Here is an 18135-nt window from a genome sequence, read left to right as displayed (position 1 = left end):
CACAAGTTCTCTAGACGGAGGCAGCAAAACAAGAGCAGATACAAACTTGCATTCACAGTCAGGAGCATGCCCCCGTTGCCGAGCCTATCAGAAAAGCAAATCTTAGTTGGCTAAGGAGAACCTACATTTCAGGAGTTCTGCTGTGAAGATTATTCCCTATGGAGGTTCGAACAACGCTGCATATGGGATGTTTCCATTCTGATTCCTAACAGCAGCAAGGTTACAGTTATGAAGCAGCCACAAAATCATTTTATGGTTGAGGTCACCACAGCATGAGGAGGGTATTAAAGGATTGCAGCCTTAGGAAGGTTGAGAAGACGGCTTTAGCGTCTATCTCACGAAGGCTATTGTAGTATGCGTGCAGGTTTGTCTGTGAGGATATTTGCTGGTGATACAGCTGCAGGGTTGAATGTTGCAGGGTTCATCACTCCCCTCCTGCCTCAGATTGTTGGGTATGATGAAAAGAACTCTCAGGTATGTTTTAACCCTTCACTGCTGAGCTTTACTGATGAGTCGCTTTCCTCTGTGCCAAGCACAGCTGTGGTTTTGAATAAATACCTGTCACTTTTAAGATTCTTTTCAGTAGTTCAACTCAGTTGTCTTAAGGTTTCTAAATTTTTATTGAACTCAAGGTTTTCACTTTAGAGTTTTTACATATCCTCCTGTCTGAATCACAAGTTTGTCTGATACCGATTTTTCGTTTGTTTTTTCAAGACAAGGTTTCTCTTTGTAGCCTGACTGCCCTGGAACTCACTCTGTAGATGTCCTGGAACTTGCTTTGTAGACCAGGCTGGCCTCAAACTCACCGAGATCCGCCTATTTCTGCCTCCCCAGTGCTGGGTTTAAAGGTGTGGGACACCACCACACCCAGCTTGTGATATCAGTATTTTAATACTTAGGAAGTAAAACAAACATATCAGCAAAAACATTGTCAGATTTTATTTTACTTAATCTGACTTGGAAGGATGGGGGTTTCTAATATGGCACTAAATGGTGGGGTGTCCTTTAGTGGTGGGGTATCCTTTAGTAATGGGGTGTCCTTTTGTGGTGGGGTGTCCTTTAGTGGTGGGGTATCCTTTAATGGTGGGGTGTCCTTTAGTGGTGGGGTGTCCTTTAGTGGTGGGGTGTCCTTTAGTGGTAGAGCACTTGGTGTGCAGAGGCCTTGGGTCCCACAACACTGCAAACACATTTCAATCTTATTTGAGGAAGCAGTGTCTTTGATCGAAGTCCTTCCTCGCTGATGCTTCTGTACCATCATCTGTCCCTTAGCTCCGCATCGGCCCCTTGTCATTAGACTATTGCTGAACTGATCATTTTGACATCCTGATGTGGGTCTGTGTGGAGTGAAGATGTAAGCCAGGAAGATGACAACCCTGCATTCGGTAGTTGAGTGCATCCAAGAAGCTCAGAGCAGGGAGCAGATCTGAAGAGAAACTGATGGTCTCAAATACTGGAACCTGGTAACTAGAGAGAAGACTATCATACATTTTAAAATTATGGCCGTTACCAAGAATTCTCTTGCCTATAGTGTGTGGAAAATGGTTCTGTCAGGATCACAGAACCTTCTGAGTCATAAAGTTTTGCTTTAGTTTGTCTTCTAATGTTTAGTTCAAAACTTTTTAAAGCTGTTATTCTATATTCAAAGGATACATAAAGTCCCATACTTTCAAATTAAATAAATTATTTATAGATTACTTTAAAATTGTTTGTATTTCTGCTATTGAGATTTCCAATTTCAAACTGTCCTATGCCATAGGCTCTCCAGTGAACATTCCAGTTTGCAAATGTCAAACATTTTTATATTAAATTGTACCTTTGATGAGAGAATGAATATTTTACTTATGCTGAATACATTTTTGTAATCTGGCAGACTTGGAGGCATGCCCTAGTGATGACAATGTATTATGTACTTTTCTGGAAGATGGAGCTAAGATTTTATTTTTATAGAGTTAGGTATACTTATTTTAACACATGGTAGATAAGTTTTTTTGAGTAAAGAATTATAACTTTCAGCTGTCACAGAAGAGTAGAATATTTATTATTACAGAATTTATAAACCAATTAATTACTGATTTTGCACTTTTTCTATTTCTGCCAACTAAAATTAAATGGCGAAGTCTATCTGAGTTTTGACACACACACATACTTTGCTGTGTAAACTTTTGTAGTTGATTTCTTTAAGCAAATCATAGTAGTGACAAGCATTCAAATTTGCCCTTACATCTATGAAGACACATTTGTGCCATTGTTTGCCCTTACCTCTATGAAGACACATTTGTGCCATTGTTTGCCCTTACCTCTATGAAGACACATTTGTGCCATTGTATGGTATGGTCTTGCTTGTTTGGGTAGAACTTACAGCAAACAGCTCTTGCCATAAAGACAGTAGGAAGGTTTATTCTGAACCAAACATGAGTGACCACGCCCAGAAACATTAATCCAGATTACACGGAATGACTTAAACCACCACAGAAGTCACAGTAGCCCAGTTTCAAGTCAGTGCCCGTGCGTGATGCTCTGGTGGGGATATCAGGTAAGTAGCTTACTGCACAGTGGTGGAGTCTCCCTGCCAGCTTAGCATCTGTGTTGGTGCAAACTCCTGGGCTCTTTTAATACAGTCCAAGAGGTTTTACCCTACACCCCAAAGGATGTTAAATCATAGAGGCAGGCAACAAAGAGCTAGCAAGGGGACTAAAGATAGCCCAAGATAGACTTGGTCTTTGACCGATACTATTCTCCACAGCATCGAAGTGCTAATCAGTGGGTCTGCAGAATCAACAGCCTTCCTTCCAGGGAGCTCCAGTCCATAAAGGAAAAACTGGATTTAGATCACTGCAAGAAAAGGCTGCAGAAGCTGGTTGGAAGGTGCAGAAATCCAGAAGGACATTGGGAGCAGGAGGATGGAAAGCTGGTCTCGAGCAGATGCAGCCCCCTTGGACCCGTGTGTGAGTGAATACTAGGAGTGCAGTGCAGTTAGTAAGACCCTGGAAGGCTGGTCCCTGTCCTGGTTGGCTTGGGTGTGCGATGGGGCTTGAGCCTAATTAAGGAGTATAATAGAAATGTCAGGATTGCTACCACTCTCTACAGGCAAGCTTCCCAAGAGGAAAAGTCTATGCCGTGCCTAGTAATGCCCTCTTCACTGTGTTGCATGGCAGATCTTACTCTTTGCGAAGATCTCAAAAAGGTTAATATAAAGGAGTTGCGGGGAACGGAGGCAGCGACGTCAATACAGCCAGCTATACGTGCAGTTTCTCTTCCCTATACATAAATGTTTGCTGTTCTTGTTTGAGACAGGATCCCATGTATTACAGGCTGACTCGAAATCTTCATGACCTCCTGCCTCGACCTCCTGGAGTCGGGATTACAGACGAGCACCTGCGGGCCGTCTTCTGAGATGCTGGGGACTGAGTCCAGGGCCTCTGGCAAATGAGCTGCATTCTCAGCCACTGGTCCAGTGATCAAACATGGAGCTGCAGCCCTGTGGTTAGAGTGTGCCAGTTCCGGCCGCAGGAGGGACAAAAGACGACTTCTCCGGCTTACTCCATCCCCGGCCTTTGTTCCTCATTGGCTGGGTCGGTCGAAGCCTTGCCTCTTCCGGTGGGCCCCAACAAGGGGGCGGAGCTCTGTGATGCACACATGACGCACGTAGGGGTATAAATAGTGGGCGGGCCGCGCGCTCTAGCACAGGAGCCGCCGGCGAGGGGGCCAAGAGGAAGCTTTATTGAAGCCGGAGAGAAGGTGGGCCTGGCCTGGCGCACGGGCGCCGGCTGAGCCCGGAAGGCAGCGGGCCGAGAGCGGCGGGTGGCCAAGCGGAGGGGGAGACGGTGGTCGGGCGGGAGTCCCGCGGCCGAGTGTGGCGCGGAGTGCGCCATCGATGGCCCCGAAATCCGCGGACAAAGGGCCGCCGTACCCCACCCCGGTAGTGTCAGAGGGGCACAGTCCAGAGGATGAGCCTTCCTAGAAAGATCCCTCCTGGCAAGGGCTTTTGAAAAATGAAGAGCAACTAAGCTCTCACTTTTGAACAGCCCTCCGTCAGCTGGGTTGGTGAGAGGTCTGATGCCACATCGCTGCTGCCCCGCCTTTTCCCAGTCAGGAACGTTCCTAGGGACAGTCACACCCCTGGCTTTCAAGTGTTCCTAAACCGAGACCTGGTACTAGCACCATCTCACTGCTGCCGCACGGTTGGTAGTACTAACTACTAAGGATGGGTGCTGTATCTGCTGCTCCATTTTGCCCGCCTGCCACTCGCTTTGAAAGCTGCCCTGGGATGTTTATTTGAAACCGAAACCAAAAGCATATATACATATGTATATTTATGTGCGTATGCTTATGTGTTGCAGATCACTGCCATTTAGCATGGTAAAGCTGCATTTGCCCCAAAAGATGGCTTCATTCGGTAACGCACCTGATGAGTAAGGGACCAAACATTTAATTTCGGTAATGCACCTGATGACCATTTAATTGTAGTCTCAAAAGTTTTGCTTGGGTCAAAACTTGTTTTGGTAAGAATGTGAAAGGTGCTTCTAAATAAAAACATTTTGCTGTGGCATATTGTGTTTTTATTAAAAGTTGGCTCTTGATATATTGCAACAACTAAACCATGCCACTTAGTCCCGCGAACATTAAGGGTGATAGGGTATGATTTATTGTCAAAGTAGTCTGCTCTTTATCAGTACCCATGGGAAGCATTCTTAAGGTACTGTGTCTAGAACAGCTGTGATTACCCCAAAGCAACTGATTTTTTAAAAAACAAACCTCAAAGTCTGAATCATGTTAGCTCTTCTTTCCTATCTGGTGGCTCCTTGGTAGCTCAGGACCCAATTAAATATCCATATTTAGGAAAGCAAAAGACTAGCTAGCAGCACTGTGATTTTCTTTCCCTTACTAAAAAATTCAATTTTTAAAACTTATTTGCAAGGTTCCATGTTTCAGAGTGAACACACAATTTAGGGCTGACAAACTCTAAACCCATGAGAATTATAGGTCTAGATGTGTCCAACTTGCGGCCTGTCTTAGGATAGCTATGAGTGTAACCCAGTATGTTTGTATATAACAACCCAATGTCAAAAACTGGGACAACCCCTAGTAGCTTATATAACACCCAAGGTACCACTTGACAGTCATCAAGGGAATGGATGTGGTGGCCCAAACACTCAGGAGGTAATGGTAAGTAGATCTCTGAGTTCGAGGCCAGGCTAGTCTACAGAGAGAGTTCTTGGTCAGCTGAATCCGAAGGGGGGTGGTAATTTGATTAAGGAAAGAACTCTATATTAATGGGTATGGCATAGTCCCACAGATACACCTAACATTAAAAAATAACTCAGTGGTAGAGTGCTTGCCTGGTATTATGGAAAGCCCTGGGTTCAAATCCCAATACCAAAGAGAAACAAAGCAAAACTTGTGTAGTAGAATGTAGGAAATGTGTCTAGGAATAGATTAGAAAAAAATGTAATTTTCTTGTAGAAATAGTTTTGCAACCCTATACAAAATTAGTGTCTATATATGGGCATTATTTGGAAATACATGTGCTTAATTTATCTTTATTGAGATATTAATTGGATTTTATGTGTTTTTTTGGACATAAAATGTATCATTCTGTTAATCTTGGCAGGGCATTTCTGAGAGAGAGAGACAGAGAGACAGAGAGACAGAGAGAGAGACAGTCTTTGTGTATGTATGTGTGCATGTGCATGCATGTGTGCGTGTGCATGCATGTGTGCGTGTGCATGCATGCCACTTGTGGAGGTTAAAGGGCCAATCTCTAGCTAGCATTTATTCTCTCCTGCCGCTTGTGGGATCCAGGGATTAAGCTCAAGTCCTCAGGTCTGTGGGAAAGCACTTTCATTTGATGAGCCAACTCCATGGCCCAGTTACCAGTCTCTTAATGAGTGCTATATCGCTTGCTTGTGAGTAGTAAGCTGGTGGTAGTGGGTTTTATTTTGTAAATAATTACCAAGAATTGCATCCCATGTTGCCAGAATAAATATTTAACGGGTGAGAAGTAAAGCTAATAATTTTAATAGATTTGGTTTTAGGAACCCCAAATAAATCATAAGAAAATTCAATAAATGTAATGTACAGTGTAAGATTTTGTTTTTTTTCCTTATAGTTGAAATTACAGACATCCTGCCAAAATGATTTCTTCAAAGCCCAGACTTGTTGTACCCTATGGCCTCAAGACTCTGCTTGAGGGAGTCAGCAGGGCCATTCTCAAAACCAACCCGACAAACATCACCCAGTTTGCAGCAGTTTATTTTAAAGAACTCATTGTGTTTAGAGAAGGTTTGTATTGCTTTAGCTTCTGTATTTGTTGCTTTGCAAAGCCATTTTAAATTGAAAAATGTCTCTATTTGACTTCCTGCATTTATTTATTCATTCATTCAGGGAATTCATCTTTGGATATAAAAGATCTGATTAAACAGTTTCATCAGATGAAAGGTAAGTGCCACAGCGATGTTGTTTCAGCAATGTTGCCATTGCACACTTGCTAACACACGTTCGTAATTATGTCAATGGATTCTTCGTCAACCACACCAGTGTTTTATGTCTGAGTAATCATACTGGTGCTTTTTATTTTTACTAAGTCATGTCTGGCTTATTTTAACATCAGGATTTCCAGTTTAGAAGGTTTTACATCTTAAGATAGGTGTGTTGTGGGAGGAGGACTCAGGGCTGAAATCTAGGTTGGTAGTAGAGCTCTTGCAAAGCACACGCGAGGCCTTGGGGTCCGTCCTGGAGCACAAGATTATGGTGTCTAGAACAGTGCAGATGACTACGATTCACACGCGCTCTACCTGCACACTTTTAGGGAAGTACAGCGGACGTTAAGAGAACTTGTACTTCATGGGGTGTTCTGTAAAGCTGTGCAGGTTGCCATCAATTATTAGACATGCTCCAAAATCCAAAATGAAAGTGAACACGATTTAAGTCTCCGGCTTAGAGTATTTCACATTCCTGGGTTTCAGATTAGGGATTCTCTACTAATAGGCTATGCAAATCTTCTAAAATAGTTTTTAAAACCCTCAAAATCTGATCTATCAGCTTCCAGGCGTTTCTGATAATGAATACTCAAGACATACATAATATTAATGAAGTAGAGCTGGGTTTCAGTGTAGGCTTAAGCATGAAGGTTAGGAGAAAACCTGCTGTTCCAAAGAAAATAAGACATACTCTTACGTATAAGTCCAGTGTAGAAGATCAACCATCGCTGCCATATGCCCTGCTAAGAGAGTTGTCTGAGTAGATGTTTTATGAAGCAGTACTGTTCTCCATGTCTCAGGCACCGTGACATAGCAGCACACATATGCTTCAAGAAAGCTGTTTTTCATTTGTAAATTGAATGTCACAGCATGAAACAGAGATGACCGAGTAGCAACAGAAGAGTTGTAGGAAAAGGCAAAATTTATACAAATGAAACATTTAGATAGTTTAAAAAGATGAAATTTGGTAAAGGACGCATCTAAAAGAATGGTGAGGAAAAGCTTCTCACAGCTTTTCCCTGGCCCCGTGGGAAGGAGCAGCTTAGTTCTTACCATATTGGCTGACCAACAGCAGCTTTTGGATGACTGGAGAGTAGTTACCAGCCACCCTTAAACTGTCGTTTTAAAAAATCATATTTTTTTTAGATTTATGTGGATGAGTGTTTTCCTGCATACTTGTAGTGATGCATACATACATACATACAGACAGACGCCACCTTCTGCAGAATCCAGAAGAGGGTGCTGGATCCCCTGGAACTGGCAGTTAGCTCTAAGACACCATGCAGGTGCTGGGAACTAAACCCGGGTCCTCGGCAAGAGCAATGAGCTCTCTTAATCACTGAGCCATCTCTTCAGCATCTGTCAGGTTCCTTTTCATTTTCTTACGTTTATTTGTGTGTGTGTGTGTGTGTGTGTGTGTGTGTGTTATTTGCATGTGCATGCATGGCACACGTGTAGATCAGCGGACAACTTTTGCGAGTCAGTATTCTTTGTTAATTGAGTCCCGGGGACCAAACTCAGGTCATTAGGCTTGGTAGGACCTTTGCTTCAATGCTCCAAACCATGTCATTTTTGTGAAATACACCCAAAACAGGAAATCATGATTAAAAATAGGAAACATAGGCATTTGAAGGGGCAGAGAATGATGAGGTGTACAATATTTCCAGAATATTGTATTGTCTAGTCTACCTGATTTCTTGCAAGCACCTGATGACATTAATTAACCATGAGAAGCTGTAAGCTGTGGGGTTTGCTTATATAATCTTTGTCGCGTATACAAACCAAGCACAAGAACATTGCTTTCTATATCCATGATCCTAGCTTCTCAGTCAAGGTTTTTGTGCTTCTGTGTTCAAAGCGAGAGCTGCATTAGAAAACACTGTGAGGATGCAGGCTTACCCTATTTCACAATGGCAAGACTGGTTTTTATGGTGGAAGACACTACCTGACAGCATTTTGAGATTTATTGAAGATTTTATCCACCATTCATTTTAGCATGTGGATTTTGATTAATAACATGTAGGTTAATGTTTTTGCATCTCACTTTTTAAAATTAATGTGGAGTAATAGAGTAACAAAATTTGTAGGCCAAATTTTGATGGAATTAAGGAGATATAGCTGTTTATCTCTTCTAATAACTACAGATGTCAACAAATAGGCATAGCATACCGATAAACTGAAAGGAAGCTCACAGTGTGGTTATAAAAACAGACTGCCTTTTAGGAAGTAAGACAGTGGTAACATTGCTCATCCTGCTGACTAGAGACGTCATGAGGCAATATGAAAGTATGACCAGAATACAGTTGTCCGGTACCACCTTGGCTCATTTCCCCTCGTCACCACAAATGGCTTCTTACTAGACAGACTGGGACTTCCTATGGAAAGACATGCATTAGATTTCCTCCCCTGATGATAGCTTCCTGTCTGCTGACTGGTTTAATTCTCTGCTATTCTTATGACAGCTACAAATAAATCTAGCCATGTGTCATTCATTAAAGTACAACTTGCCTTGTGTGAATCCTAGGTTTAATGTGGAGGTGGCACCTAAAATGATCCTACGTACATTGCTGGTCAATCTCAAAGACAGAGGCCATCTCAGGCTTTCAGTGACTGTGAAAATGGACCTCTCTAGGAAGACTTAAGTCAACTGACCCTTATTCTGCTCTTTCAGTCTCTCCAGTGTGAGGCAACGTCAACTAAAGACAGCAGCAGGCATTAGACGTTGGTATGTGTACAAGAGCTAGCTGCTGAGATTCCCTAGTTCACCCACCTCACTCCTGTCAGATGGGAGCATGTGTTTCGTGAAGGCTGGTCAGTGAAGATGTTCTGTTCTCCAGTTCTTCCCAGTGGTAGTTTGTCTGCCCAGCAGCATTTCTGTGTTCCCAGTACATGTGGAGAGCATGCAGAGAGGAACGTTCGCTGCGTGTGTCATTTACCTGTTGAAATTTCTTTCTGGGATTTTTCCTAGAAACTATTTTTGGTAGGCGTTGAGAACCAGAAGAGGTTAATCATCTTGCCATGCACAGTTGGTAACGGAAGGAGTGAGCTCGACATGAGAGCCAAGTTCGCCACTCTCACCTTCCAGTTTTCCAGAGTTTAGTGTCTTCAGAATGGCCATGGCCGTATCCATGGCCATCATGGTATTTGTCTTGGGCCAAGTGACCACTGTTTGGTATTGGGATAGGTTCCTCTTGTGGCATGCTATTCCATCTCTGTCATTCTTTTGAGGCCTGCAGAAAAATACTTGCCAGTCGTAACAGACTCCTGAGTTTGGAGGCATAAGTCTGACCTCCTGGGCCATATTTAGTAGTTACTATGTAGCTGTTACCTTCTCACCAGAGAATGGTGGCCTTTTCTTTCTGGCCCCTGCCATGGCTGAGTCAGCTCTTGTACACCTCTGGGGTGAAAGGGGACTGTTATTTATGAAATCAGGTAATTTACTATGACCTCAACTGTCTGAACTCAAGCCAAGTTATGATTTTATGATTGATCTTCTTGTCAAGATGGAGTAGTATTGCTTTATATCTGCATCCTAAGTACAAGAGTAACTACCAAGTTAGGCTTATTCCAGTTAGGCTCAGAACTTGTGAACTCTGAAGATTTTTTAAAATTTATTATCACTCAAAACTGTGTGTGCGCATGCATGCACATGTGAGTGCGGGTGCCCAAAGGTTGGATCTGCAAGAGCTAGAGTTACAGGCAGTTTTGCTTCTGGGTGCTGGGAACAGAACTTGGGATGCTGAAAAGCAGGAAGCTGCTGAGCCATCTCTCGAGGCCCAAACTCTCAACATTTTTATTAATACCATTATTAAGTTCTGCTATTATACCTTTAATATTTATGCTTAAATAATCTCCTAGTGAATTTAAGTTTTATGCACTGTCATCTACTCTGCAGAGTCTTCCATGTAGGAGAATCATTCTATCAGGTGTGCTGGTGGGAAGACAGTTAAAGGGCTGTATAGCTCTGTGGTAGAGTCTGAGATTGAATCCCTAGCATGAGAGGTGGGGAGGACTGGGGCAGGGGAGTCCTGCAAGGTATTTAGAAAAGCGAGGTGAATGGTAGTAGTTTTTCTTTTTGTGGCTTTTCTCAGCATATGAGCATTTAGTATGGTCATCTGTGTCTATTACTAGACAGTTTAACTGAATTTACAAACTAGCAGCTAGCAGCCTTCCTTCAGAAAGCAATGTTAACATACAGACGACATACTTGTGGTTTTGAGAATAGGGTCGTAAGGTTCTGTAGCTACAGATGTGCTCCCAGGCCTGTGCCACCCACCATACCTGGACCTCCAAACCTTTGACCTGAAGCAATCACTTCTCACTCTCCCTGCTGACTTTGTGCTTTCTGAATGAGGAATAGGCAAGGCAGTTAGTAGGGTGTGGCTGCTGACCCTCAGAACGGGTTTTCTAGGGCACTGACCATCAATGGCTACATTCGTGGGCATAGGAGTTTTCTCTTTTCATCTGGGTCAATATGGCCATGGCTTCATGACCACAGGTCACCTGCAGGTATATCGTGTTTCCTAATGTGAAGACCACAGTGCTCAGATGACAAGTTCATTGCATACTTTGCACATTTCTTTGTGCAGGAATGCATTTCTTTGTTCCCTAAGTTATGAACCCAACTGAAACTGTGGAATAATTTGCTTCCCACATCTGTCTGTAGTGTTTCCTTTGCTTGAATTTTATGTTCTTCTATGCGCATGTTTGCAATGTGTGGATGTGGGTGCATGTAGAGGCGCAAAATTGACACTGGTCACACGCTACTATTTACTGAGGCAGGGTCACTCACTGAACCTGGAGCTTGCCAACTCCAGTTTGCTAGCACACTCTCAGGATTGCCTGGCCTCCCTGCCTCACAAGTGTTGGGATTTCAGGTGACATTCCAGTCATCCTGACCAGTTCTCATATGGGCAGGCCAAGTCGCCCATCTCCTCAGTGTCACCCCCCCTCACCCCGACCCCCCGCTTTTGGTGGGACAGCAGACCAGGAGGGTTCGAGTTTCCTTCCTTTTAGGAACTGAATATCAGCATATCAGCTTAGAGTAGGATAGTACTAGCTTCTCACTGTGATATATGCTGGTCATTTATTTCTAAGGAAATGGATTGTTTAGGTGGATGTGAGCTGTTACAGGTCCACTAGCTATGCTAATGCAGATGTTGCACATAGATCTGTGTATATTGGTATTTGAAAGTTCAACCTACTGTTGCTTTATTTAAAATATTTTGAGGAGTGCTTGCTGATTAACTCACCTAACTGTTACTTTTTAGTAGAGAAATGGGCAGAAGGAGTGACATTGGAGAAGAAAGAATGTGTAAAAGAACCGGGAAGGACACCTCCAGTTTCCTGTGAACCTACACGAATGGAAAAATCCACAGACACAGAGGAGGACAATGTAGCTGGACCACTGTTTAGTAACAAAACCACCCAGTTTCCATCAGTTCATGCTGAACTCCAGCCTGAGGAGACAAGTGAAGGAGTTTGTGGTCCTTCTTCCAAACCAGCCACACCGAAGACCACCACTCCACCATCCTCACCACCTCCAGCACCCGTCTCTGCAGAGTATGCCTATGTGCCGGCCGACCCAGCTCAGTTTGCTGCCCAGATGTTAGGTAATGTTCCATGCACATATTCTGAAGTTTTAATGGTGGACGTGGCAACGAGTACCCTGGACTCACTGAGTGCAGAGTGTGATGAAGAAGTCGTGGTGTCTGCTCCTCTGGTGTACTCTGGAGAGATGTTAGCAGTGCAGGTTATGAGCCAAACATCTGCTCAGGCAGTTGTGGGTCCTAATTCTGAGGCTGAACCACCAAAGGCTTCCTCAGCCCCCTTGCAGGGTGAACAAGAACCTCCTGCTTACGATGAAGCTCCTGACACTCAGGTTACATCAGCTGTTCATGTGTCATCTGTATATAACGGTGTGCCTGTCAATGAAGGAGTTGTCTATGTTGAGCAGATACCGGGATACGTAGTTATCCCGTTTACTGACCAAGTTGCTTGTCTTAAAGAAATTGAGCAGTCACCACCAGTTAGTCCCAAACCTGTAGAAACCAAGACTTCCTCAGGCATGGCTAAGATATCTGTAGAGTCTCAGCAGATTGTCCAGGTGGAGAATTCCCAACACCAGTCCTCAGTGCACATGGAGGCAGAAGCTACAGTTCTGCTCTCTGACACTGCTTTAGAGGGTCAGCCCGAGGTACCTGCAGAACCCCTGGATGCAGAGGGCTTTGTCAAAATAGCCTCTGAGAATTCTCTGCACTTTGAAGTGGAGATCGTTACCATAGACCCTGACAGTCCTGGCCAGGAGGAGTCAGGGGAGAACGCCGCACCCTATTCATCCGGTGACCCTTTCCCTCCTGCGCCAGGAGGCTTTACTGAACCTGAAATCCAACCAGATGGGGAAGATGCACCTGAACAGGTTTGATGAAGCCAGGTAAGAAAATTAGATACTTGCACATCCATATACTGCGTTTCAGGTAACATCTGTATTCAGTAACCATACAGGTTGGCTCTTCTGCTGACTGGCCAAAGTCCATTTTCAGGATATTTAAATGCCATACCTACTTAAAGGCTTTGTTGTACTTAAAAATTTACTATTATGAAAATCACACGGCACTGTCAAAGCTGGATTCTTTTTGCACATGTTTGTAGACATGAGACTCTGTTATATTTTTAATACCTGTTTACAAAAGGGTAATTATAAAAATGCAAAACTGAACACTGCGTTTATTTGGGCTGTGGCATTTAAAACATGAAAGAAATGGTGGTGTGGCTGACTGCTTTCGCACTGAGTCAGGAGAACTATGCAATCAGGTTTGGGATGTCGGCTCAGACACTGCTTCTTACTTGGGACCTTCCTGTGGCTGAGGGAGCAGCATCACAGGCAGATGGAGAAAGGACAGGCTAGATGGAACGTCTGTGTCACAGGAAACCAGCAGAAAGAATGGCTGCACACCTGAAAACAGTGTGTGCAGTTCCCATGCATGGACCCCCAAAGCCAAGCTGCTTTCTGGGGAGCTTTATCTCCAGCTGCTTTTCCTCCTGACACATAAGCGTTATAACCCCATCTCCATCAAATTATGGCATGTGGTCTGCCTACCCTTCTGCCTATCTGGATATTGCAGTGGTCCTTCTTGGGTATCTGAAGGGACATGAAAGAAAGAAGCTCCCATTCCTCTTGCAGAAATTCTCAACTCTGACTCAAACCAGAATAATATAGGAATATTACCAAAGCAGGTGTTTAGCAACCAAATTCTGACTGGCAGTGTGACAGATTCGCTACAGCTGGAAAGGCAGAGGGCAGTGCTGCATTCACAGCCTGTGCGGCCGGTTTATCTTTGTGGCTTGAGCATCACGTCAAGCAGAGTCACTGTTTTCAGGCACTTAGCTGTTACTGAAGGACAGTTGTCCTTAGTGGACAAGTTACCAAGAGAACTCAAGTTTGAGGACTTAGACCCTCTCATCTGGAAAGACTGAAGATTTGGATTATATTTTTAGTAATCTTGAGGACAGAATGTGTCTGAGTCATCAAAAGCATCACTGAATCTGTGCATAGTGCAATTTTCTGTGAAATGGATGCCTAGTGTGCACAGCATGAACTTGACACAGCCACACTCAGCAGTATAGAGCCCTTGCTTATAAGCTGATGGACGGCTTCTTTAGCTCTCTATATCATAGTGTCTTTTGCTGTCTTTTGAGGCATATGGTGGTGCCCAGCCTTGACTAAGATGAGTGTTCTCTGGGATCTGACTCCTAGATGAGGTAACACATTGAAGATGGGAGATGACAGTGCCCATCAAAAGACCAGAGATATTATTAGGTGACATGTAGTGTCTGACTAGGTAGAGAAACTGCTATGCAGATGTGCTTATATGATTTCTCATTGGCTTTACATGGTTGATTTTTTTTTTTTTTTTTTTGGTAAAGTAAAAAGTTTTGCTAACTTTCTTCTGAGTACCATGTGGAAGCCATATACAAAGCTTAAGATTCTTGTTAGGCACGGTGGTACTTCTAGCTCTTGGGAGGCTGTGGCAGGAGGACTACTGAGAGTTCAAGGCCAGCCTGGACTCACAATGATACCTTGTCTCAAAGAACCAAAACAGTGTAAGAGTCTGGAAACAGCAACTTATAATACAATTGCCTCTTGAGCCGCACTCTGCTGTCCCTGCCATTGCTCTGGGTTCCTTTTCCAACTGTTGTGGATCATGCTGTTCCTCCACATTACCAGGCACAATTTCTGTAGTCCTCTCTATAGCATGCTTTATGGCACATATTATTACAGTTGCTTATTTATATGTTAAAAAAAAGATTTACAAAGACATGACTGTGCATAGTGCCTGGTACAGAGACCAAACCTTTAATGCCTGCAATTTTTTTTTTATAGCACTAGCAACAAGCGAAGCAGGACAACCACCACCATATTCTAATATGTGGACACTTTATTGTCTAACTGATATGAATCAACAAAGTCGCCCATCTCCGCCACCTGCACTCGGGCCTTTTCCCCAAGCAACCCTCTATTTACCTAATCCCAAGGATCCACAGTTTCTGCAGAATCCACCGAAAGTCACTTCTCCAACCTATGTGATGATGGATGACAGCAAGAAGACCAGTGCCCCACCTTTTATTTTAGTAGGCTCCAATGTCCAGGAAGCACAGGATTGGAAGCCTCTTCCTGGACACACTGTGGTGTCACAGTCAGATGCCTTGAAGAGATACGCTGCAGTGCAAGTGCCCATTGCTGTTCCTGCAGATCAGACATTCCAGAGACCTGCCCCCAACCCCCAGAATGCTAGTCCTCCTACAAGTGGACAAGATGGCCCCAGACCGCAAAGCCCAGTTTTTCTTTCTGTTGCTTTCCCAGTAGAAGATGTAGCTAAAAAGAGTTCAGGATCTGGTGACAAACGTACTCCCTTTGGAAGTTACGGTATTGCTGGCGAAATTACTGTGACTACTGCCCATGTCCGCAGAGCAGAATCTTAAAAGAGTAGGTAACCCTTCCTACCTTGACATGTGGGCCTTAGCACAGCTGAACCTTCAGCACTTAAGGGCTGGGTATTCAAACACTTGAGAGTAATGAGGTATACTTAAGCATATGTGCTCGGCTTTCAACTACAGAGCTGCTAATGAATGCCCAGCCACCTTTGAGTATATGGTAGATTCTTTAAAGTGAGGATAATCAATGTTTAAGAAACAGGGACAGAGATGGTATGTCCATGTAAGAGATTAACAGAAGCTGAAGTAACAGCTCTGACAATTTTATCAAATTTTTTTAATTCAATTGTGGTTAACTGAAATTTTTAGACTTTTTTTTTTTTTCTTTCAATTGGGCGTAATGTCGAGCCTCTTCCTTTGGTATCGACAGTGGGCGAGACAAGCAATGTATGTATGTATAGTGCTGCCAGGCATGCAGTTAAGGAGAGCTATGGATTCCTAACAGTTAAGCCACTGTGATTTGGGGCGGGGTTGGAGAGGTGGTATTTCAATTGTGTAGCCATGAATGTAACCATGACAACCTGATGGTGGTCTCAGCAGGAACTGCTAGGATATTTTTGATTTCATGATGTATCTAAACAGTTGAATGTCTCTTCATCAACAGATGCTGAAACGATGCTGTTTGAGTCAGCATTCAAGGTGGAGTCTGTCACCATGTGAACTGTATCAATAAACTTCCTGCAAGCATAATGCTTTGTACTGTTGCTTTAGTAACTTAGATGTGCAAACCACCCTACATTTTCCAGCTCATACATGTACAATTTTTCCACTCAGGATATCTGGAATTCAAATAATAAACACAGTACCTCTGTTTACACTATTAGCTAGGCAGCAGTCTTTCTGGCCCTAGAGACAGACATCTTTTGAGTGTTAGGTTACAATATCAGCTGAAATTCTGAAAGCATTCACACTTTTTTTTTTAATATTCTAAAGCTTTTATTTAGCATCATAACACTTGTTAAGTTAATACAATTAAAGTAACTTACTGGAAGCTACCTAGGCCCTCTAGGGCAAGTATCTCAGTCTGGGATTTGGTTGGATAAATACTATGAGATTACCCCAATTAAAGGGGCAAAGCTACTGTACAGTAGGTCTCCAGTACCTTGCAAACTCAAAATGCACAAGGCCTCCTCTTACACAGATTATAATACACGAGTGCAGCTTAATTTCTCTGTGGCATCTGCCACTGGAAGTTGAAGCTTGAAGGTTTGTCATTAGGTAATGGTATTGATTAAAATCTATTTATAGGGCATTTTTGTGATTTTCAGTTCAAACATAAAATTTATCTGTGTAAATTCTGAGAGTGATCCCAGAGTGTAGAAGGAAATTCAGAGTGCTAAGATAAGCAAATACCTTTCCAGTTTAGAATTTTCAAGTCAGGAATTTCCGATTCTGTCCCACCCCTCTACTCCATTTTGGAGGTGGCAATGTCAAATTGAGAGGACTAATTTCCCTGAAAGCTCATCTTATCAACTTAGGTTTTATAAAATGACAACCTTTACATTTGAGCACATAACATTGTACAGAAGAATTTTAAACATTTCAAAGCTATACCTAAGCTACTCAAGCATAATAGCATAAAAATATTGACAACTTGATTTTTGGATCACTACATAATCCCATAAAGCTGAATGTTAGCCTACACAGCACCTCCGGCAGCTGCTCGGTTCACATAAACAGTACTCCAAAGATACAGGCAGGAAGTCAAGAGCCTCACTTTCCCTATGTCCTTAACCAATGCGACCACACCCTACCTTGTGGGATGAAATGAAAATTTAGGAGTAGAAACCAAGGGAAAATTTAAAAACTTAAGCTTAAGACTTATGTCGATTAGCCAAACACCTTGACTTCTCTGCACTTTAATAAATATCAGGCAAATTGAAGTAGTTTCTGTCCCAGTAGCTGCCAGAGTAAATCCAGTCCTGTGCTCCATTGTAGGGGTTAGGACCTTGATGGAACCACCTGTCCAATGAGAAAAGATAAACTTTAGAGAGCATATGGCTCAGAACCCATGGAACACTGTTGTTTAACTTCTATTAGTTGGCCCTGTGTGTCATGTATTTCCTCAGAGACCCTCGAGAAGTGATAGTGTTTCTAGTCAGAGAATATATGTCCACACTATTCCAGAAGGGTCATCTTCAGGCAAAGGTTGCTACGGTCTACAGCAGTTGGCACTGGGTTGTCCTATTTGTGATCACCCTTGAGGCCACCTTCTGTGACACCACAGGGAACACATACCTGCAGCAGGCAGGGTGGGCAGTGCTTGCGGAGTTCATATGCTCCCTCTGTTTTACAGGTGAGCTGCAGCTCCACCTGCTGGTAGATGCAAAGGCTATGGTTCCCTCCTCCGCTATGCTACGTAACACCCAGTGAGACCAACCCAGTCCAGACTTCACGGGGTCTCAATTTGGATTCCTGAGCTAGCTTTCATTCTAAGCTGTCCTAATCATCCAGTGAGCTGCCTCAATCATTTCCCTATCTCTCAAAAAATGTAGCATCCACACCAGGTACAGCAATGCACAGCAGCCCAGCATGTTGGAGCAGCTTTTACACTGAATTTCAGAGTTTAGGGACCTGGGGTACACACAAGGAAGGAAGCTGGGAGTGCCTAGCTCCTGCCCCTTTACTCAACCATAGCAGCCATTTGCCTGTGCTTGACACC

General features: G+C 43.4%; 2 protein-coding genes across 9 annotated transcripts in view; one reads left to right on the top strand and one right to left on the bottom strand.

Annotated features, from left to right (window-relative positions):
• The first annotated feature begins 1119 nt into the window (after window positions 1-1119).
• Window positions 1120-16145, top strand: Cabyr (calcium binding tyrosine phosphorylation regulated). Of its 6 annotated transcripts, XM_057789373.1 has the most exons (7): window positions 1120-2945; window positions 3312-5166; window positions 6110-6282; window positions 6385-6438; window positions 11750-12091; window positions 14863-15465; window positions 16078-16145. In XM_057789373.1, the coding sequence occupies exons 3-6, from the start codon at window positions 6135-6137 to the stop codon at window positions 15459-15461; spliced, it is 1143 nt and encodes a 380-aa protein (XP_057645356.1). In that variant the 5' UTR covers window positions 1120-2945; window positions 3312-5166; window positions 6110-6134; the 3' UTR covers window positions 15462-15465; window positions 16078-16145. The 6 variants fall into 6 exon arrangements, with proteins under 6 accessions (XP_057645356.1, XP_057645355.1, XP_057645351.1 ...); XM_057789372.1 differs by lacking the exon at window positions 16078-16145 and having other exon boundaries at window positions 14863-15553; XM_057789368.1 differs by lacking the exon at window positions 16078-16145 and having other exon boundaries at window positions 3312-3738; window positions 11750-12912; window positions 14863-14989.
• The window catches only part of Osbpl1a (oxysterol binding protein like 1A), a 191436-nt gene continuing 188710 nt past the window's right edge, over window positions 15410-18135 (bottom strand). For 2 of the 3 annotated variants that reach the window (XM_057789366.1, XM_057789365.1), the window contains one exon: window positions 15417-17435. In XM_057789366.1, coding sequence (XP_057645349.1) covers window positions 17333-17435 — 103 coding nt within the window. In that variant the 3' untranslated portion in view covers window positions 15417-17332. Of the gene's footprint in view, window positions 17436-18135 lie in introns of all 3 variants that reach the window. The other variant, XM_057789364.1, reaches the window with a different exon arrangement.

Source organism: Chionomys nivalis, chromosome 14, assembly GCF_950005125.1.
Source record: "Chionomys nivalis chromosome 14, mChiNiv1.1, whole genome shotgun sequence".
Classification (NCBI taxonomy): Eukaryota; Metazoa; Chordata; class Mammalia; order Rodentia; family Cricetidae; genus Chionomys; species Chionomys nivalis.
This window is presented reverse-complemented; position numbering and strand designations above follow the sequence as displayed.